The sequence below is a fragment of the Mustela lutreola genome, chromosome 10 (genome assembly GCF_030435805.1).
Source record: "Mustela lutreola isolate mMusLut2 chromosome 10, mMusLut2.pri, whole genome shotgun sequence".
NCBI lineage: Eukaryota > Metazoa > Chordata > Mammalia > Carnivora > Mustelidae > Mustela > Mustela lutreola.
Window position 1 is genome coordinate 34351946 of NC_081299.1, and position 22691 is coordinate 34374636.

A 22691-nucleotide genomic window follows, 5' to 3' on the forward strand; every position below is an offset into this window, starting at 1 on the left:
CCGCTCCAGGGCCCTTACCTCTGTACAGAAGGGAGTAAGCTGTGGATGGACTACGGGCTGGACATACATGTGAAAGGTAGACTCAATCTCCATGGTCCGACCATTTAGCTTCAGGATGGGGAACTCGATGATTTCCTGGAATGGCAAAGACACAGAAAAAGAAGAATACACTTTTTTAACCAACCACTTCAAGGAACTCAAGAATGAGGGACTGTTTTGGACTCCTGAACTCCTGACAGAACAGACCCAAGACTGAAATGGCACCAGCTCAGTTTCCATCCTAACCTTCCCACTATCACTACCCTCACAGGTGGCAGGGACTAGACACACACCTGACTCCCACTGTCTCTGGAAAGAGGAAAGAAGACAGTAGTACAAGCTGCCCCACAAAAGTAGCCCCACTGCTTCCAATTGCCCAGGCCTCTGCCCTGGATGGGCCTGGATCTCCAGTCACCTAGACAACCAGCCATAAGACCAATCAGAGCCTTCTGCATTTGAAGTTTAAGCAGAACTGATGAGTTTCTTCATTTGTTTTAAAAAAAAAAAAAAAAAAAAGATAAATAATAAATAAAGCCAAAGGGGATACTAAAGAGAAGCAGAAAACTGAGTAAGAGTAATAGGAGCTAGTGCTTCCCACCTTTCTTTCAGGCAGTACACCCTCCCCCAGCCTGCTCCCCCCAATCACTTAGCCAGCCCTTCCCAGTCCACTGGAACGTAATGGAAGAGAAGGAGGAGGAGTGACAATTTGTTTGGTGTCTCTAAGATTAATTTGTCTCCGTTATTTAATAGAGATGCACAGCACCAAGGTCCTGGTGTGCAAACAGGCTTGCAGAATGCTGGCTGTGCAGCACGCCTCCCACATCGCTCCTGGGAAGGGAGGAATGCACCAGAGGGGGGAGAGGGCAGGAGAGCACACACGCACCAGAGAGAAAAGGGAAAGCGAGGAGAGAGAATAAAAAAAATTATTGCTTTTTAATATTCAAAAACAGTTTGCAAAATTTAATCAAAGCAGAGGAAAAGCTAACATTTTTACCACTTTGACATTTTTATTAGCGCTTTCATAAATTTTTAAAACATGAATGGAATTAGTTTACAACACAAAAAAACTGCCCTGAAAACATCTGGAAGAGACAAATAGGAAATAATAAAAAAAATAAATAAAAGCAAAATCCTCCGAGTAAAATTAGCATGTGGAAAAGGCCTCCACTGCAGAGAGCGAAGGGGGGTTTTGCCCACTCCGTGCCCCCAGTAGTCAGCTCCAGCGTAATCCCTACCCCAGGTTCCCAGTTCTGGAGGGGATCTTTCTAGTATCACTAAAATCAAGGCAAACTGGTTCTCTCCAGGGACAGCCTGGAGGAGCAGCACGGAAGCTGTTGACACCTGACTGTGTGCAGGATGTGGACGAGTGGGAAGATGGGAGAAATGGCCAATCTCCTTGATGTCGCAGGGCAGCCAGGTAGCCTCTCCCTCAAACGCACCTGTGATATCGGGCTTGTTTTTAAAGCATCTATTTTTACCCAATACCTTAAAGCAGGACTGAAGACCCAATCAAGGCAGTGAGATTTCATGACAGAAAAACCCAGAGGTTCTGTTTGCCTGATCCCCCAGCTGATCCCCCCAAATGGGGAAGCTGATAGGAGCCCCCTGAGATAGGAAGGGCAACAAGGCTGAGGCAGAGGGGGCAATGGCAAGGAGGCCCCAGCTTTTGCTTAGGTTAGGTGATATTTTTCCTCCCAACTTGAGACGAGGAGACTCCCCTAGTCCCCCGAGGCCTTTCTCACTCCTCACAAAACACTCTTTAGCAGACCTGGCAGAAGACAGTTTTGCGCTGAAAAATAAAATGGAGGCACACATACACAAAAATACATACTGGTCCCCCTGAAAAACCAGACAGCCAAGATTTCCAAGCATTCCCTCTGAAGCAGAGCTCACCGGATGCCCGAATTTCTGATGTATCCTGCTTCTCCTGCTACAGAGAAGCAGCACTTCCCCAGAAGGAGCTCCAAAGCCTGGTGAGTTTGGCTGCCCTGGTGTCTAAAGAAACAAATACAGCCAGTTCCTCACTAACAATGTTAGCTTGGCCCACAATGAAATTGAACCTGTGACACAACTGTACTTTTCATTTAAACTTTCATTTGGAGAGAAGCAGTGTTTGGAGACCTGCAGTTTGTCCTGCTAATAAAGACAAGTGTTGGGACCTTTAAGGATGCCATTCATCTCTGGCTTTTATTAAATTCAATTTTCTTAAGCCCATGATACATTATGAAATTAGGAGTTGACATTCCTCTGGAAACAAAAATATCTATCAAACATAAATAGAAAAAAACCCTCTATTACCAAGAATTTATGGCTTAAAGTTGATCTCTTTCCACTTTTTTACAAGCACATGGTTTGTTTTAGATATCTGAAATGTTATTACAGATCTAGAATTTCATTAGTATTTATTATAGAATAGTAAGCGCTTCAGCTCCTGCTCTGACCAGCCCCAAGTCGGCATCCCCGGTAGATTCTCTAAAAGTGGCCTTTGGGTTTCCCCACTGCAGCTTGCTCTTCCACCTCTCCTGCTGCTGGCTCCCTCACCCCGAGGGAAATGGAGCTAACCTGTGCTCACACTCAGTAGTACCCTTCCAGGGATGAAGCAGCAGCTAGCCTCAGCTCTAAGCAAACCGAGAAGGGAGATCCCAGAGATACCTGGGGGCCAGGGACACAGCGAACTGGACCTATCCTAAACATACCTCTCCAGAGGTCCATCAACCAGGCCTTCTCCCCAAGCCCAAGAAGAGGGACTTCCAAGAGCCAATCTTAGAACACTACTTTGCATGCGCCCCTTCTCAGGACCATCAGCGGCTGCTGTGTCAATAAACCTTGCACACTGGCATACTCACTTAAGCCAATGAGGATGGAAAGAAGAGCTTCTGACAGAAGACTCTCTGGGCAGTCAGAGCACAAGGGATTTCACTTAGGTAATTCTTACCCTCGCATATTACCCATCCAAGCCCAGAACCTCAAAATCCTGGCCCCATCAACCCATTCATGGGAGAAGAACCCTAATCTCTACTAAGGGGGCATGACTCTGCAGCCAGTGCACCCATAGCAGGCCAACAGTTTTTGGCTCATAAGGATCAGAAAGGTAATACCAAAGTTACAGGTTGATCACATTAATTCCAACCAGGAGCTTAGGAAGCTGTGCCTCCATGCTAGCTTTGGGAGGCAGGCGCTCTGGTGATGATCAAACTGTTATTCCTGCCCCTCCTCCTTTTCCCTCCCTCAATCTCCTCATTCTCCTGGGAGAAGTTCTTAGGAGTAGTTGAGTGTCTGCTTACGCAGCGGTAGCACCAGGAAGGAAAGAAGGACCAGTGTGTGTTCACCAGCCCTCTCTTCCTCCTCTAACAGTTTCCAAATTCCTTATATCCGTAGGTCATGTGCATTCAATTAAACTACCTGGGCAGCATCTACTGGGAGCACTGTACGGGTGTTGGGAGTGGGATTTAGAGGGAAGATGTAGCCTCTGCTTTGGAGAAGTGCACAGACCAGTGAGCAGAGAAGATACTGAACAACTAATGAACAACGCATTACGATAAATATCTTAGTGGAGGGACATATTGAGTTTAGGACTTTCAACTTACAGGTGTGCTTGCAAATACATTTTCTTATCTTTCCCTTATTAATCCTGGAAGATAGGTTATATCAGCAGTAGCAGCAGCTCATAAACTAACACTATTAAGCACATACTATTTACCAGGCAGGGGCTGGGTGTGGACATAGAGACAAATATAAGGAGATGTTCCTCCTCTGTCTGAGGGTCTTGGAGTCTGGGCAAAGGGTAGAGAGGAGCTGGCCCCAACGCCCTCAGGGCCACGTGGAAAATGGAATCATTTCATTCCTTCTATTTGTTGTTTACTACATGGCAGACCCTCCGCCAGATGCTTAACAGAAATGACCTCACTGAAGCTTCCTAACAACTCAGGAGGTGGGAATCACTAAGATCTTTATTTTACAGATAAACTCAGGCCCAAAAAGAAGTGGTGCTTTGCTCAAGGTTACACTCCTTGTAAGGGGCAGAGCTGGGACTCCAAATGGGGAAATGAGACTTAAGAGAACAGGACTCCCAGCTTTCAGAATCTGACAGGTCAAGAGATGATTCTTCCAGGCTGAAAGGCTGTCTTTGGGAGGCTTGGCCTGCTATCTCCTCGGAAAAGAGGCTGCTCTCAAGTTACCAGAGCACAGAATGTAGCCTCCCTGGGCAGAAAGTTCTGGAGGACCACTGCTACTCAGTGACACAGATGGCACTATGCTCTGAGGGCAGGGACAGTGGGAACCAGAGCCTTAGGTCTGCATCTCCAGCACCCAGCTCTATCCTGGCACACAGACCTCACTCTCTCCACTTCTGATGAGTAACACCAGAGGGGGCCATAAATGGTGAGGCAGAAGCCAAGCACTTGGCTCTAAGAGAAACATCTCAGCTTTTACACAGCTCCCCACAGCTCAGGGAGATGAAGTGATCTACTGAAGGTGACGAACAGGGTAAAGGTGGTGGTGGAGCCAGGATTCAAATGCAGACACAGAACACCCCAAAGCACCTTGTCTCTCATCTTTAAGCAGCTTCTCATCCTCCCTCAACTGCTACAAACCACCAGCATCCAGCTTTCTGTCTGTCCAGACCCAGGGTTCCCTGGAACACAGAATTTTCAGAGCTAAAACTGGGACAGCTGGTCACCCTTCACTATCCACAAGCTACCTGGACCACTAGGTTGTCCAAGGATAGAGCATAATAGTCCCCAAAAGCTGGTCTGCTGATGGTGGATGGGAATTAGCCACAAGTTGACAACTCAGGACAAAAGCCTCAGAACTTGAATTGTTCAAAGTATCCAGGGTACCAAACCTACTGTGTCTGTTGTCTCCCTCAATAAAATGACAGCAGCAAACCTTTGTTTTTTTAAGGGGAGAGAAGACAGATAAAAAGGAAGAACTAAGTAAATACTCTTTTACCTTTTTAAGGGAGCAGAGGTATAAGTTGGAGCAAAGGTTTTAGACAGAGCTGCTTTCTAGTTGCTCAACGAGGAATACCAGAGACTGTCTTGATTAACTGAGGACAAAAGTGTAATAGCATCTCAAGTGAAATTTCACACCTACAATCAGCAGATTACAAGAAATAAATGTGTAGGTTGCTTTCAGGGTATTCAAACTCCCTTCAACTAATGTGTCTTCAGTGATAAGATTATATTTGAAGATAGAACAACAATAACAAAAGGATTTTTAAGGAGAAGGGACTTAGGTTAGACTGCTGGACAATGGGACAGAAGATTTAATAGTGTCACGTTCTTATAGACCTTTTCTCCAAAGCACAGATTCTCCTTTGCCTGAGCTGATGGCTCTATGATCCTGTCTGAAATAAGGGAATCAGCAAATCATTCTTCATGGCTTCCTTCTCTCAACCCAGGAACTGGCATTCCTTCAATTTAGAGATGGTAACAACTAACCTACCCCTTCCCTCCAGCCTCAGAATAAAATACCAAACTGTGCAACACCCCTGCAAGGAAATGTTTGATAAATCCAAAAGCGACATCGCACCACAAGGTAGAAAAAGCAGTACATGGCAAAAACATGAGTTTTCTGCAAATACTTGGGTTTTGCCGACAAGTCCATGCAAAGGCAGGCCCCTCCTCAAGGGATCGAGGAGCCTCCTGGCCACAGGGAAGAGGGGAAGTTGAGAGGGGAAAGTGAGAGCTGCACTGGGCAAAGAACAGGGCACAGTTTGCTTAACAGTTTCTCCCTTGGGGGGGAAAAAAAGACATTTTATGCACAAGGAGCTTATTTCTTAAACAAACACTCGTGGTTTTGATTTACACCACAGCCTGCTCCTAAATAATTTATGGCGGGTTAAATTTATTGCCGAGCCCTGGCTGGCTGCAAATTCGAATTGCCAAATAATTAGATTTTAGGGCAAAGCTTATAAATTACCCGTCGATTTGTCCGGACTTGTTTGTCAGTTGCTTTGTGCTTCAGGTCATCTTTGGCATTTGGCTGTTTGGGTTTTAATTGCTGATTTACACTTTGACAGATGAGAGCTGATGCTCGAAGTTTCAGGACAAGGAAGGGTAAAAAATTGGAGCTTTAAAAGACTGGTTTTTCACCTACATGTCCATTTTCACTATCCCTACAGACCCCAAAGCAATTAAAATGTAGAAAAGAGGCTGAAAATAGACAGTGCTATTCTTTATGGGGGGGGGGGGGGACGGTGTGCAGAATGATTTATAATTCACTTTTACTATAATGTGAATTTTAAAAAATAGTAATACCAATAAATGAAGGGGCCCAAAAGTTTTCAAAACTGCATCCTCACCCGGGAGTGTGCCTGCCCGTGTTTACCTTCACGTGACTCTGGATCCACCTCAGTTCAAGCATTTTTACATACTAGTTGTAAATAACTGCAGATATTAGTGGCCTCTTTGAAGCTAACCCTCCAGGGCAGCAAACAACCAAATGATTCCTTTGTAGCTACCTGTATACATATTGGTCATAAAATTAATTTAAGCAAATCTCGGGGTTGTGTGCAGGAGAGGCCCCCCAGAGGCAGGACTAAGGGAGGGCATGGAAATGGAAGGGTTCCAAGTCCAACTTACCATTCCAGTACAGGAAAACAAAATATCTCTAGGTGGTACCTCAGCTCTACCCACTATGTTGATAGAAGGCCTAAAGGCTTTCTCTATGCTTCCAGAAGGGCCTTCTTCCCAGCCACCTGTTCTATCTCAATACCCAGCAATGATACCATGATTAAGAAGACTACTAGTACTAATTCCACTAGGAAAAGCTAACTCCTATCGCTATGACATGTAAGGCACTGTTCTAAGCACTTACACTTTATCCTCCCAACAGTCCTCTGAGACCGGTGCTATTATTAACCCCTTTTTGCCAGTAGGGCAACTGAAGCATGAAAAGTATAAGTAACTTGCCCAAGGCAAGTCATACCATTAGTAGGTGGTGGAGACTGGGCTCAAATCCAGAGTCTAGTTCTGCAATCTATGCTCCGAACCATTATGTTGTATTACTTCTCATCAGAATAGCCTCTCCCTCAATTTCCCTCACTTTGGGGATCCAGAGTCCACATTCTGGGACTTTGGCACATGCAGCCAATGACTGTTCATTTACTCAACCAGTAAGGTGAGGAAAAGTCATGTAACATGCTCAGGATCACAAGACGAATCAGAGGCTTGGTTAGTCAATCAAGTGCAAATACTGCACCAAAGATCTAGTACTTTGGCGTAACAGGTGATCGGGAGAGGCCCAGGCCCACTCAGGCAGACAGAGGTCCTGGCCAGGCAACTTGGGCAGGAGACCAGAGAAATTGGCTGGGCTTCAGGAGGCCCTACTCCTGAAAGGGCTACTGGTCTCTTCACAGAAGGCTTAATTCCATGGGGTGCTTCATAGATTCCCTGTTCTCTGCACAAAGCTGCTGGCCAGAAGCCAGAACAGGAAAACCTTTGTGCTGGCATGACAGCAGATTTTTAAAATCACTGACCATGGAGCAAGCAATACACAGACTGACATCCTGCCTACAATGCATGGAACACTTTTGTTACACATTGGCTCATTTGATCTTCCATCTCTGTAAGGCAGGCAGGAATCACTGACCTATTTTATAGACGAAAAAGCCTGGGAGGTCAGTGGGCCTCAAAGCATGTTCCCTCACAAAGAGCATCCCATCACCAGGGAATTTACCAGAAATGCAAATTCCTAGCCTCTACCCCAGACTCTGGATCAGAAACCCTGAAAGTGGGACCAATAATCCATGTTTCAACCAGCTCTCCAGGTTAATTCTGATCACTATTCTGACTAAGTTTAAGAACCACTGGTCTAGACTAGAGCAGTGTCTCTCAGACTTCAAATTACCCAAAGATCTTGTCAAATTACAGATTCTACTTAGTGCTGGAGTAGGGCCTGATATTCTAAAAGCATTTCTAACAGGCTCCTACATGATGAGGATGCTGCTAGTTCTTCCACCACACTGACAAACAAAGGTAGAGTCTAGAACATCTATGAGATTATCTCCTTATACTGACCAAGTGAGAATCTGTGCCACAAGTCTTAGTTCCTTTCTTAGAGCAAACCCTTACTTGGCCCACTTGTAAGCACTTGGGACAAGCCCTTTAGATCTGCCAACCACTCCTGGCTCTAGCCATCAGACATTTCATTCTCCTTGCTGCCACAATCCAGGGGAGAAAAACTGGCAAGTCACACCCCAGAGCTCTACTGAGCAAGCTGGCAACTCTCTGCTAGAGAGCCAACAAGAGGTCTTCTTTCATGACAATACGTGCTCCTCTCCAGAAAAAAACACCTTCCTTCTGTCCAAATGAATTAATAAGCAGCTCTGGATCCTTCTCCAATGAAGACTTCTTGAGAAATACCTAACTGTGGGCACAGATCCGGAACAGGGTCCCAGCAATTCCTACAAATATCCCGAGGTACCAACCTGGGGATTCCTCCCCAACATCAACCAACTGCTACATTCCACACCATCACCATGAACTCCCTTTTAAGGTCTACCCCTGGCCTTGTTTCTCTAGCCACTTACCCTTCCAGTGAAAGTAGACCTTATCAAAATGGCATGTTTCATACCCATTCTTCAATGCCTACCTCCTCTGTCCCCAATAAACTACCAATCCCTTTCAGTCCATCAGTTGGCCTTCCATTCAAATGCTGCTAAGACTGGGGAAAGAAAAAAAAGCAATCCATGAACAATTCAGACAGATTCCCTGGAACTCCACTTTCAAAACACCACAATCTCAAGCCGTGATTCTGTTTCTTTCTTTTTTTTCTTTTTTTTTTTAAGATTTTATTTATTTATTTGACAGAGAGAGATCATAAGTAGGCAGAGGCAGGCAGAGAGAGAGAGAAGGAAGCAGGCTCCCTGCTGAGCCGAAAACCCGACGCAGGGCTGAATCCCAGGACCCTGGATCATGACCTGAGCCGGAGGCAGAGGCTTTAACCCACTGAGCCACCTAGGTGCCCCATGACTCTCAGTTTCTATCACACTTCTGGAGAGCAAGATTCCAAGCTTTCTTTCCAGTTATCATCCTATCTAACTAATCATCACTACCTACCTCCCCTAGGCTTCTGGCCAAATGGCTCATCAAAAAGATCCTACTTGCAACACCACTAAGGAACTCAGCTTATCGGTGCTCCCTGATAGGAATCTTCAGTTCGGAGCACCCCTTTTACAACCGCCATAGGTTCCACTTTTACTCCTTGCCAAATCTCAGTGCCACTGATCCTCAGGGGCCCACCAGTATCCAAAGAAGCCACCGGCTACTTTAAAGCATGGTTCTCAAGCTCACTTCTTTCCCAGCACATCTAAAAGCTATAACATAACTTTTTCTCTCCAACTCCACCATCACTACCTTAGTCCAGCCTACGAACAACTCTTTCAAATAATGCCTCCTAATCAGGTTCCCCACGTCCATTTCTATTTAAAACCTTCGAACACCTTCCCCACCATTCCCATGAACTCTGGCTTGCAACATCTCCTCCTGTTTCTTCTACTCCATTCAATAACACCTTCACACTTTCTCTTCTGGCTCACCATCTTTCCCCCAGCCTCACTGTGGGACCCTGTATGCTCCCTTCCTTTCAGCAACATCAGCATCTTCAAATAAGAGCCTCTGCCAGCATTCAACCTTCAGGCCAACCCTTGGCTGGGAAAGGCCTCCCTAAGACTAGACACTGAGCACAGTACTGGAAAAGAAGTGGACTGATCACATAACAGATGTGTTTTCCTGCCCACAAACCAAGATCGTTCATTGGCCACTACATACAGGGATAGGACCAAAACAGCAGGCTATTCCAAGGTACCTGCACATCAGATTAAAAGCTTTGCTGATGTTTGTCTCTCCCTCCAGGGTCCACTTACCTCCTTTTTGATTCTCTCAGCACTGAATGGGGCGTTGCCTGTGGCAGCACTCTATACTCACAAACCCTGGTCTGCCTGTCCCAGCCTTCTCACCCTTCCACTGCAGACCTGCCGGCCAGTCGGGGGTGGGGGGGGGGGGGGCTAGTGTCAATCTGAAAACACTCTTGTTTCAGGCTTTTAGGCTATGACTCAATTTTCACAGCTAGAGCTCAAAACTCATCACATAAATGTATAGCTGTGGGGTTTTTGTTTTTCTTTTTTTTAAGTATTGTGAACACCCAACATTAAGAAAATAAAAAATAATCACTCCAGTGGCATCTTAATCAAAATGATGCAGGATCCTTTTCCCCAACAAGATAAAGGGATGGAGAAAGCATCTCCTAGTATCAGTTTTCTCATGTCAAACAACTGAGATCAGTCTACAAAGTAAGAAATGTAATCAATATCGGAGAGAAGAAAAAACAAGACAGGATGGAGGCAGGAAGAAGTAAAGCCTATGAACTTAGCTAAATAAGCCTCTGGATTTCATTTCACTACCCCCATCCCAAACTACTTGTTTTCTTTCTATGGCTGTGTACCTGTTGCTCCTGCTCAGAGGGAGAGCTTACCCCCATCTCGACACTTCTTCTCTAGCACATTTTCTCTTGTTACCCAGACCCGCCTGCCTCTTCCTTAACCCTTCCATCGAATCTCTCGGTGTTAGTCAGCCAGCTTATCTGTTTGACGGATCCGGTCTAAGGAAGGTAGCTTCTTCCCAAGGGATGTCTCGCAAATCCAGATCCAAACTGCCAGTACTTTGGGGGGTCAGAGGGAGCCACTGTGTCATTCTCTAGCCCTTCTTTTTCCCTGAAGGACTAGTAGCCCAACCCTGTGCTACCTTAAATAGCACTGGGGTATCCGATTAGCCCTCCCCAGCAATGCTTCAAGGCCTCAGCTTACATATTTTTTTGTTGATCCTTATGTTTTTGCTCACACTTTATTGGCTAAAATTCTCTCAAACCTCTGCTAGCCTTTATACTCTCAGAGATCCCACTAAGACCTTCTAGCTCCCAGGGCGCCTGGGTAGCTCAGTCCGTTAAGTGTCTGCCTTCAGCTCAGGTCATGGTCCCAGGGTCCTGGGATGGAGACCCACATCAGGCTCCCTGCTCAGCAGGGAGTCTCCTTCTGCCCCTCCCTGCTGCCAAAAACAAAACAAACAAAAACTACCTTCTCGGTTGAATATGAGAAATAACATATAACCAACATAGATAATCCTACTAAAAAAACCAGTGAAATATTTGTCATATTCAAAGCCTTCACTCTATCTCTTCCTCATTTTCAACATTTCCACAAAAAACTCTGCAATCCATGTCAGTTTTTCAGACTCGGGTCAATTCATCCTGGCTTACTCTGTGAGCACCCTCTTTCACTCCTGCTACAACAATTCTAGAGGCCATAGGCTGACTTGGCTCTCGTGGATCTCCTAAACTTCTCTAACATCAGGCCTATGTGACCCCTCCTCCACACTTTCCCCTCCTTTGAGCCCCCACTGCACCAAGTACTTAACTACAGGATATAATCAAATGCTTAACAGTGGTTACATGCAGGTCTATCCTCGACTACCAGCTCCTTGAGGGTAGAGACTGTTTCTTGTTTCTATGCCCCCAGAATCTAACACGGAGCTTGAAGTTGCTATCCAAAGCATAAAAAGAGGCCTTTTCATTGCCTCTAAGGTAGTTACAATGAGGTCCTCCCCATTCCTTTGCTTACTTGGTTGGTTTTGTCGTATCTAACAAAAACTTTAAAAGGCAGCTCAGTGTCACTGTTCGTTTACAGTCCCTGATTTCATTCATCATTTATCAATGGCCCTATTCTTTACAGCTCTTCCCCACCACCAACCTTAGCCCAGTGTCTAACAAAATCTGCATTCCAACAGCTGTCTCAGCCCTGGGGAGGCCACCAGGATAATAAGAGGCTAGGGGGAGGTTTCCTGATTTGTACTAAATTATGTGGTGATTTTGTTACCAATGACCCAGTGCTCCCCAAGGAAAGTTCCTGGTCCCACCCCCAGGCGACTCCACAGCCCTAACTACACACCACAGCAGCTTAAAGGTATAAACCCTGGGGAAGATAGAGAAGCAGTGTGAATAGAGCAAATAAACCCACTTCGATCTCTGCCTCTGCTATGCCAAACACATAAGGCAGCACCACCACGCATCGGTGCTCCACTCCCGGGGATGTATATTTTACTTCGACATTGCTATGTCTGCTCCAAATAAAGAAGGGCCCTTCGGCTTTCACGTGAAGTTACAACAAGGCCAAGACCCGGACACAGCAAATGCTTGTTCCCATTCAGGGAGCAGTTGTGAGGAGCCACAGTGATGGTCAGAGGGAAGGGATGGTGGGGGTGGGGGGTGGGGATCCCTGTAAGGGACCACCAGGAAACAGCCGTCTGTGAAGGAGGGGGGGTTTTGGAGGTGGAGGGGGAAGCACCACTTTTATGGAGGCAGCAACAAAAAGGACAAAAGCGCCTAGTGGGCTGTCCCATTCCCACCACCATCACTGGCCACCAATAGAGGAATTCATTTACGGTGACCCTGGAAAAAGAGATGTGTTAAAGCAGAAATATAACTAAAAAGAAAGGCAATAATTGGTCTGATGGGCAGGGGAAAAATTATACCAAGAGTCGGGAGCCTGTGCAAGAACACTTACAGCTCACACAGTCGTCATAACTCAGCCCCCTCAAGCATTTTGTGCTCTGCTTATGGTGTTAACTTTAATGTCTTAACATATAACACCATCCGCACTAACACAAAATACTACACACGCCAGATGAGGCTGAATTATAGTTGCTGTGGGAAGCATAACTTTGAATTTCCTGATTTTGGTGCATTTAATCTCAACCATAATGTTACATTAACGTCGGTTTTGCATTTCATTTCCCAGTTTAGAAGAATAGCGTCAGCGCCTTCGCCTCTCTGTAGAGAAAAAAGTGCAGGCTGACTGGGGCCACAGGCAGATGGCCCACAACCCAATAATTGGGCCCTCCCAACAGAAAGCCTGGCTGCACCCCTCCTACTTGAAGGAGCTGGGACTGGGACAAGTAAATGGGGCAGGAAGGGTGGGTTCTTTCTCTAGAGAACTGCCTTTCCGTCCACTTGGAGGGTGCAGAAACCAAGAGCAGGGAGAAGGAAAGGTGACTACATAGGAAGATAGTATGTGTGTGCACACTGTTTGGGAGCATGGGGAAAGGATTGGGGGATCCTGCTTTTTTAGCCCTGAATGGATAAGGGAATCAATATAGTTTGATTTGTAGGAAGCTTAACAATTTCCTGTAAAGTTTCCCAAGATGTCTTTCTCACAGAAGACTAATAATGATATACCAATTCTAAGTCATACTGAAATCCTCCAAATGCCTTTCTTCCGTATTATTCCTTCTCCTGTCACCATTAACCTTCCTCCACCTACCCTCCCAAAATAACCCAGCATCTGGACAATTCTCTATAAAAGAGAAACCCTTTTACTCATAGTTCTAACTCAAAATGCAGATGGAGTTTCTTCAAGGTTTCTTTTAAAAAAGAAGGAAGGAAGGAAGGAAGGAAGGAAGGAAGGAAGGAAGGAAGGAAGGAAGAAAGAAAGAGAAAGGCAGGCCCCTGTGGACAAAGACCAAACACTAGAAAACCTCAACCCCAAAGGTCATTTTTTTCCAAAGTTATGGGCACTTGAATACAGATGAGAAGGAGAACAGTCACAGGGCTGCTGCAGAGCAGTGAGAAAAAGACCATACCCAGAAGCCTCATGGATGGCTAGAGGGAACTCAGGGAGGGAGGGCAGGCAGTGGCCAGGACTTTGCTCCACAGACAAGGAGAGCAGGGCAGCCCTCTCCCTGGCCATTCAGATAGCTGACTTTATTTCCTTCTCCTGGTGGGCTAAGGCCTACACCTCACTGTCCTCACATTTGCTTTGTTCCTTTCTAAACAGTGAGGTGGGGAGAGAACTCGCCCCCAGGTTAAAGATGGACAATTAGAGATCCCACCAAAGCTTTCAGGCTGCTCCCTGGGCCTCAGGGTCACAACCACCATTATTCTATGTACATCCACACCAAAATGAGCACATGAACTCCTGCTAACCAGGAGAAAGGACTCAGGATTCTCCTAAACCAGATAAAAACCTACTTACCTATCAGGAAACAACTCCTAAAGTAAGAAAGGAATCCTATTCCTCAAACTTAGAGTCTCTAAAGCAATTTAAACCATGTGAATAAACATTTAAGCAGAAAAATGTTTTCAAATGTGAAAGTCTCGTATTCTGCCAATATCTATCATATTAATCTGAATTAAAATGTAAATCAAAATGAGTGCAAAACCCAGAAAAGTGAAGCCTATCACTAGTAAACCAACCACTCCAGCTACACCTAGCTGAACAAAGTACAAAAATAAACAGCAAAAATGATGACAAATGGAATATACCAGATATTTTACCACATTTATAACCAATACTGTTACTCACCCAAGTACAACAGAGCTTATACATGTTCGTTTTCACGGTGCCATTCCTTAAGAACAGTCTCAATAAGCTGACTCGGGAACTTCTGAAGACTAAAGATGGATCAGAAAAATGAACCCCGTAACAAGCCTTCAGATAGATCCTGGACCCAAACTTATTTCTCCCTCCTACACCCCACCCCCAAGGGGTAACGGCACACTCTCATAAGGACTGGAAATGTACTGTGTAGATGCCTTGAGTATTCAAAGCAACTGGGAGCCAGGGAGGAGGAAGGCTGATTCACAGTCCCAAGCTCATCCCCAGGAGGCACAGAGACCTTGCCTATAAAGCATCTCTGTCGAGTGGATAGCCATTAAGCTATTCTGAGAGAGCAACAGGGAGGGCTGGATTCAGCTAGCAGCCCATCTTTTCCAGTCTCTTCTAAAAGTTCATTCTCATCCCAAATCCCAATCTGTTTCCATTAAATTCATTTCTTTTTTTATCCTTATTAAAATGAAGAGCAAGTTATTAGTATACTCCTTGGAACACCTCCCATGTGAAGAAATAAGTCACTAAAACCATATTCAATTTCTCTTCTCTTCTAAGTCCTATTTTTGTACCCCTCATGATTTTTTTCCCCCTCTTATCCTGAGCTTTTCCAATTTCTCCACTGCCCCTGCTGACTGGAAGACCTACACAGCCCAGAGGCTCTAATGACAACATGACTATGATAACCTCAGTGGAAGGACGCTAGCCTATGTGGGACTGACAAATTCTCCAAACCATCTTCTAAGATTCCTCAGAATCCTGTCAGGATCCTGCTACTTACAAACTTTAGAGAAGATTTTTTTTTTTCAAAGAGAGATAGGCTTTAAGTTGCCACAAACAAGTCTCAAATCACTCCTGAGCTACCCATCCTTTTCCTGAGAATGATCCAATGGGTAGTCCAACAGAGCTGCCTGGCCCCAACTCACCTTCCCACCTGTTGATCACAGCATTGTGGAGGCTTAATGAAGTAGAGATGCATTACATTTATCACTTACCCCAGATCCACTCAAATCCATCACTGTGTCACAGCAAGAAGTTAGATTGATCTGACAGGATTTGCTCTTCTTCACAAACCCATGTAAGTTATTACTCAGTACCCTATGTTCTTCTAGCTGTTTGCTGATTGATTATCTGACGATCAGGTCAAGTATCTTCTCTGGAATCACAGTAAACTAACGGGTCTATAATTTCCAAGATCATTCGTATTCCCCTTTTAAAGATAAGCAAGACAGCAAATGCTTCTTCCTGAGTTCTCTAAAGCAACAGCTAATGCTTCCTAATAATGAACCAGGGCAGCCAATTCTTTAAGTGCCCTTGGAATCACATCATCAGGGTTCATTGATTCTGGAGATAATCTTCAATCAGGCCCAGAACCTGGTAAACAGCAAGAAGTCCTACCTCGGCCTAGGTCAGGAAGGCCTTGGTGCCTAAGTCTGGGTGGGAAGTTGGTGATACAAGTGATTTAAATCTGTATTGCATTATATCTTTAGCATTGCAATAAATAACTAAAAAGAACAATGCCCTTCAAAGAGAGATGGAAGGTGATCCTGACAGACTAAATTGAGACATGAATCAAGCTTCACCTTCAGCAACATTGATGGGACTCTCTGTAGGACAGAGCTACAAAATTATCTGAGCTTACAGTCTAACTGAAAAGTTCAGAAATAAGCATATACAAGCATATGCCAGAAAGAAAATGCCACAAAGGAGGTGCCAAGTGATTACAAGAGTTCAGAGAGGGATGAATCATAGGCAATCAGGATGTGTTGGATCTTGGACTCATGTCCACTAGGGCTTACTCAATAACTGAAATCTACATCAGTAAGGGAAATAATATGGTGTGTTATGATTTGGATGCTTGATTCCTAAGCTGGGAGAATCTACATAACCAAAATTCCCACCCACCACCCAGAAACAGCCAGCAAAGAATCTCTAATAGTTTGGGGAGGCAGAGAAGACTCTAGAGAATGGGCAGGAGCAAGAGGCTGAGAAAATAAGTGTGGCTCAGGCAGCACCCAAGCTATATTCCTTTTATGCAAAATTCCTCCCCTCAGAACCTTCTCCTCATCTTGCTCCTGTCTTCCCAAACCTCCATAGGCCTAATTCCAATACTCCCAAAGATAGACCACTACTTGAACAGAGAACAGGAAAAAAGAGAGAGAAGGAGGAAGGTAAAAGGGTGGTGGCATCTGCTTTATGGAAAATAATCTACTATTCTAAAGAGAGAACCTCTTCATGGGAAAAAAAAAACAACCATGAGAAATGAACCCAGTTCATCTTTGAATGAACCCCACTCCTCCCTGTCTCCCAAGTGCCTGATGCTACCATCCTCCCCCTTTCCCCCTCCTCCCTACCACTGAATGCTGCTCCAGACTAACATGTCTACACATCCCAAAATTACACTCCTAATAACCCAGGCCCACAGGGAAGAGTAACAGTCCTAGAGCTGGGCATTCTAAAGGCCCCCACAGCACAATGAACTGCCACATCAGCCCCCAATCGTTCCCCCCAAAGAGACACCAAGCATGCCAATATCTCTAAGCACAGGTGCCTCTGTGCTGCTAATCCAAACCTCCTAGTAGAACTACCTTAAAAGGTAAAAGGTCTCTGAACTCAGTTGATGACAGGAAAAAAAGCAAGCAAAGAAATTTTCCTTTCCAACAAACCAACAGTTGTACTTTTTCATGTTCTTGAATGCTGCAAAACACATCATCCCCAAACTTAGTGGCTTAAAACACCAATAATCACTTCTTAACTCACAGTTTTTGCCAGCCAGGAAGGAGTGGCTCAGCGGACCAGCCTGGCTCAGGGTTTCTACTGAGGTGAAGTCAGATGTCACTGGGGCTGGCAGATTCACTTCTGAGACAGCACCAAGAAACATGAATGGTACTGGTTTTTAGCTAAGAAACTCAGTTCCTATAGATGCATGCCTCTCCCCAGGCCGTTTGAGAGCCCTTGATGCATGGCCGCAAGTGATCCAGAGCAAGTGATCCAAAAGAGCAAGGCAAACCGCAGCGCTTTTTATGACTCAGCCTCAGAAATCCCACTATGGCTTTTCCTCTCTATTCTACTGGTTATACAAGGCTAACCCAATGCAGTGTGGGAGAAAAACTACCAAGGGTTAGGAATCTCAGGAGGCAAGGGTCACTGGGTGCCATCTTTGGGGCTGACTTCCACAAAATAACGTGCAGCAATAGCAGGAGAAGGAAGGAGGGAAGGGAAAGGAGAGAGGAAGGATGGGACATTAGGAAATATTTCGATTTCCAAAGGCCGAGAAACAATATGCCCAATTCTCTCCAGAGACTTGTCAGGCCAACCTTACCCTAAAGCATGCCTGAACCAAGCCCGGCTTCCTAGGCAGGAATTCCCAATGAGTAGCTAGAAGCCAGGAAGACATGAGAAAGTTCCTCTGGAACCCAGAAAGCAAGACTAACCTCCCTCCCTCCTTGCCCGCCCCCCCCTTTCTGAAGCAATGATGCAACAGTTACCTGAGGATGAATCTGTGGCTTGTCGCACGTGGCCTCAAAGTCCAGCACTAAAAAGTAGTGATACCTCTGGGGAGGGAAGGGCACCATTGCCGCCATGGATGCGCCAAAGCCGTGGGCCGCCAGTTTTCTGGTGGATATGGAACAGAACTCCGGGACACCACAGGGAGAAAATAAGTGGGAGCCCAGCACTTTTCTTGCTCTTGAAAGTAAATATGAAGAAAATCGAGCTGCTCCAGTCTGTAAAGGTGCTAGCATTGAACATCCAGAAGCATCTAAAACTTAGGGGAGGAAAGTTTAAAAAAAAAAAAAAAGAAAAAGAAAAAGAAAAGAAAAAACAAAAAAAGAACAAAGAGCCTGGGTTACTCCCCTCCCACGGTGGCCCTGTTCCATCTGGTCTTCAGGAATAGTCCCACAACATGAACCACTCCCCAGTGTTTCTGGACCCCTTTTCGAAATCAACAGTATTCGTTACTGCAGTTCAAGACCCTAATACTGGCCCCCGCAGCATTATGACAGCTCTGAGTCTCCAAGACCATCCTCAGAACAATCTGCCACGCTGGCCTTCATCTTTAAATGGAGCTCTAAAGTTCAAAAGAGAGAGAGAAAAATTTTGTGGTCATTTCTCAGGTGGCAACAGTTAATGTAAAGTTAAGGTTCCCAAAGTCACATGAGGTGACCAAGCCACACAATCCGTCCTGGGAGCTAAGGAGCCTCAAACAGTGGAAAATGCCAAATATTCTCTCCTCAGCTCATGACAAGCCATTTGCCCCTGGGTTTCCAGTCCATATGGCACACCTCCACATTCCCTCCCTCTGGTCTCCCAAGGTAAAATGGAACACAGCCCAGCCAGGGAGCTTGCTCCTGATGTGCTGGTGATTCCCCAGCTCCCATACCAGTAAGTGGCACCCTGGGGAATGAATGACGCCTGGAGAGCACAGCTGGCAACAGCCTCAGGCCTTCCCTTCCCGTTTGCTGCCTTTAGACTCACTCTCTACTAGAGACCTGAATGACTGTGGGATTTTTTTAAAATAGGGAAGTAAAAGAGAAAACCCAGATGTGGCAGTAATGGGAGCATTGCTTAAAGAAAAAAAAAAGAAAAGAAAAAGAAAAAGAAAAAAAGGTCTAGTAAAGTTTTCTGAGTGAACATGTGCAAAAAAAAAAAAAAAATCCAAATCACTTTTCAAGTTTTTCCTTTAAATTTGCAGAATGTCTGCTCTTTAGAGGGTTAAGAAAATTTAAAAACCAAAGCTTAAGTTTTACTCACAAATAACTCAGGCTTCCTTTAAAAAAAAAAAAAAAAAAAAAAAAAGGAACAAAGAAGAAATTTTTTTTTTTTTTTAACCCATCTTACACCCAATATTCAAATTCCCTCAACTTTAATCCTCAAAGTCAAAAGAGGAATCTCACTGCTCAATGCAGAAATGGCCATAGTTTATGCCTTCCGAAGCCCCATTCTAATAGAGCCAAAAGCTTGCCTCTGAAAGGCTGCAGATGGGCACTGGCTCCTTCCTGCAGGGCTGAGGTGGGTAGCAGCCTGTGAAGTCCAGGACACACTCAGAGGCAATGAGGTGACCACTGCCTGAATGGACGTATACAATGCCAAGTATCACTTTTCCTTCTGGCTCTTCCCTGACTCACTGAATGACCTACAATAACTTGTCTGCATATTTACTAGGACACATGTGGGTCCTCGATTTCCCCATCCCCATAGTGAGATTCCATGGGGATGCTAAGACTGAAGAATATTTGAAGTTCTTCATGGATCCTACAGAGCACAGTGTTTGCTTTCACCATGGCTTTACAGCATTGCCAAAAACGCAGCCCCAACTTTTCAGCTTAGAGTAGACAAAGGCTGGCTTGGATTTCACTATGGAATCCCTTGGAAAGGCAAAGGGGCCAACATCCCTCTGAAACCCAGAATCCAAAATGACTTCACATCACTCCCCCCGCCCCCCACACACACACACGTCTCCTGGCCTTGAACAGTACTGGAAGCCTTGCTGAGATGGGAGACCCACTCTGTTCAGATTATGCATTACAGTTTGGACCCAAAGTCCCGCAGGGCCTTAGAATGCTCCTCTAACTCCTTGAAGTCAGGCTGTATGGATAAGGACTATTGAGAGTCCTAATATTTGTCAATATTCACAGCGAGTGTATATAGTATATGTAGTCAACCAGACCCCATCTGTCAAACACTACCGGCAATTAAGCATCATGATTAAGGAGGCCTTCCAGGTTTGCATCCTGGCTGAGCCACTCATTTGCCATGGCACCTTTGGCCAAGCTCTGTTCTTCCATCCTTCACCTGTAAAATGACAACAATAGTTCTTATTCCATAAGTGAGAATGAAATGAGAGGACACATGTAAAGCATTAAGAGCAGTGTTGGGCACATAGGGGCTCAATATAGCTTACTATTATTACTATTACTACTATTCTATACTACCTCTGCCTGGTCAAGCCTGTACCCCCCTAACTTGGAGCCTATATATCCAATTAATGCATAAAGCAATCTCAGAGAATAACAGCCAAATCTCCTGCATGCCCAGAATGCTCCAGGCCTCCCATACGGCATACTATATGTGTGCTATCCCTTTTCATGAATGACACATTGATGACTAGGAGTACTCTTGCCTGCAGGCCTTGCTTTCTCAACTGATTTCACCCACATCAAAAAAATTCTCTTACAGGAAATCTTGAGAATAGACAATAGTAGGAGACCAATCTTCCACATGTCAGTAATCACTGGATTTCACACTTCCTCTACTTCTAAAAACCAAGTTCAACTCAAGTCAAGAAACAGAGGGCAGCTCTTCCTCTTCCCTTCCTGAAAAAATTTATTCTTATGGCTTTAGAGTCATTAGTTGTGGCAGAGGAACATAGTATCTACAAGTTGAAATGGGGGGGAGCAGATGAGTCTGGCCATGGGGGTAGAGGGTATCAGAGCCCATGCAAAGTAAGGCATCTGTATAGAGGCAAGAAGGTGTGACACAGCAAGTCAGAGCCCATGTGGGGTGTGGAGGGTATGGGGAGGAGGAGAGCAAGCCTGATGTAGGGAGTCACAGGCAAGGTAAAAGAGGCATTCAAGATGGGGAAGGAGCAATGGTAACAAATGGGAGATTGGTTACATACAGAGGGATTGATCAAAGAGCATATATTAAGGGTAATGAGAACCAGGTTTCTCACTGTTACAGGATGGAATTAAACTATGGAATGAAGAAAAAAAAATACATGGAGTGAAACTGAAATTGGAGGAAACAGTGTGAACTCATGGTTTATGATATATAATATATAAAAATAAGCTAGACATGGGCACCTTGGTGGCTCAGTCATTAAGCATCTGCCTTCGGCTCAGGTCATGATCCCAGGGTCCTGAGATCAAGCCCCACATTGGGCTCCCTGCTCAGCAAGAAGCCTGCTTCTCCCTCTCCTACTCTCCCTGCTTATGTTCCCTCTCTCACTGTGTCTCTCTTTGTCAAATAAATAACTAAAATCTTTTAAAAAATAAATAAATAAATAAGCTAGGCATAACTGTGAGTATGGACACACACCCACCCACACACACACATCTGTTTTCTAGCTCTATTGAAGGGTCAGGGAGCAGAGCAACACTCCAGCAGCACTAAGCACACCTAGCACCCGTTGCCTTCTAAATAATATTCTTCAGTGGAAGAACGAGAACTCTTCGGAGAAATGGCTAATTCTGCAACTATGGCAGGGAAAGTACAAGATGAGTCTAGAACATCTTGTTTTGGGGCCAGAAAACAAGGAAATGCTAAAAGAATGACGGGAATTATTAATCAAAAAAATGCAGAAGCCAGTTTGAAGGGGCTCCCACTGGCAGTAAATAATGATATTAACAGATTACACTGCATTGAATAAAAAAGGAAACCATGAATCTAAAATACACAAATTAACTAACTAATTAATAAATAAAAGTCTGGTGAGGGATATTCACGTATTTCAAACTATCTCCCCACAGAATGCTTACTAACTGTAACAGGAAGTATACAATGGAGAAGCCTGGTAGACATCACCTTAATCAAGTGATCAAAATGAACACAATGGGAAAAATCAAAATCATGCACCACATGATAGAAGGCCATGAGAAGAAAGCATCAGTTCTGTGATATTTCTGTTAAAGATGCATAATCTAACTCTAATCATGAGAAAATATCCAACAAACCCTAATTGAGGGACAGTCTACATAATAACAAGCCTATAATCTTCAGAAGTATCAAGGTCATGAATGTCAAAAAACTTACTGAGCAAAATCTAAAGGAGATTAAAGGGGCTCGATAACTAAATGCAATGCACATTCTGAACTAGATCATTTTGCTACAAAAAACATCACTGGGACAACTGGCAAACTTGAATAGAACTTCAGAATTAGAAGGAGGTAAGGTAGCAATATTAATTTCCTGGTTTTACTGGTTGTATAATGGTTAGGTAAGAAAATGTCATTGCATGTAAGAAATACACTCAAAGTATTCAGGGTGATGGGACATTAAGTTAACATTAGCTCTCAAATTGTTCCACAAAAAATTCTCTGTACTCTTAATTCCAACCTGCATGTAAATTTGGCCTATTCCAAACTGTCTAAAAATTATTTTTTTAGGGGTGCCTGGGTGGCTCAGTTGGTTGAGCTACTGCCTTCAGCTCAGGTCATGCTCCTGGAGTTCTGGGATCAAGCCCCACGTCCCTGCTCACCAGGGGGTCTGCTTTTCCTGCCCTTCCCCCTCTCATGCTCTCTCTCTCTCTCTCTCTTTCTCTCTCTCAAATAAA

At 44.8% G+C, this 22691-nt stretch overlaps 1 protein-coding gene across 9 annotated transcripts in view; it reads right to left on the minus strand.

Moving 5' to 3' along the window:
• ERI3 (ERI1 exoribonuclease family member 3) overlaps positions 1–22691 on the minus strand; it is a 125960-nt gene that overhangs the window by 92887 nt on the left and 10382 nt on the right. For 5 of the 9 annotated variants that reach the window (XM_059137939.1, XM_059137938.1, XM_059137941.1 and 2 more), the window contains 2 exons: positions 17908–18185; positions 19–135 (listed from right to left, as the gene is read on the minus strand). In XM_059137939.1, the coding sequence (XP_058993922.1) occupies positions 19–135; positions 17908–18162 (372 nt within the window). In that variant the 5' untranslated portion in view covers positions 18163–18185. The remainder of the gene's footprint in view (positions 1–18; positions 136–17907; positions 18186–22691) is intronic. The other 4 variants (XM_059137940.1, XM_059137935.1, XM_059137944.1 and 1 more) reach the window with 2 other exon arrangements.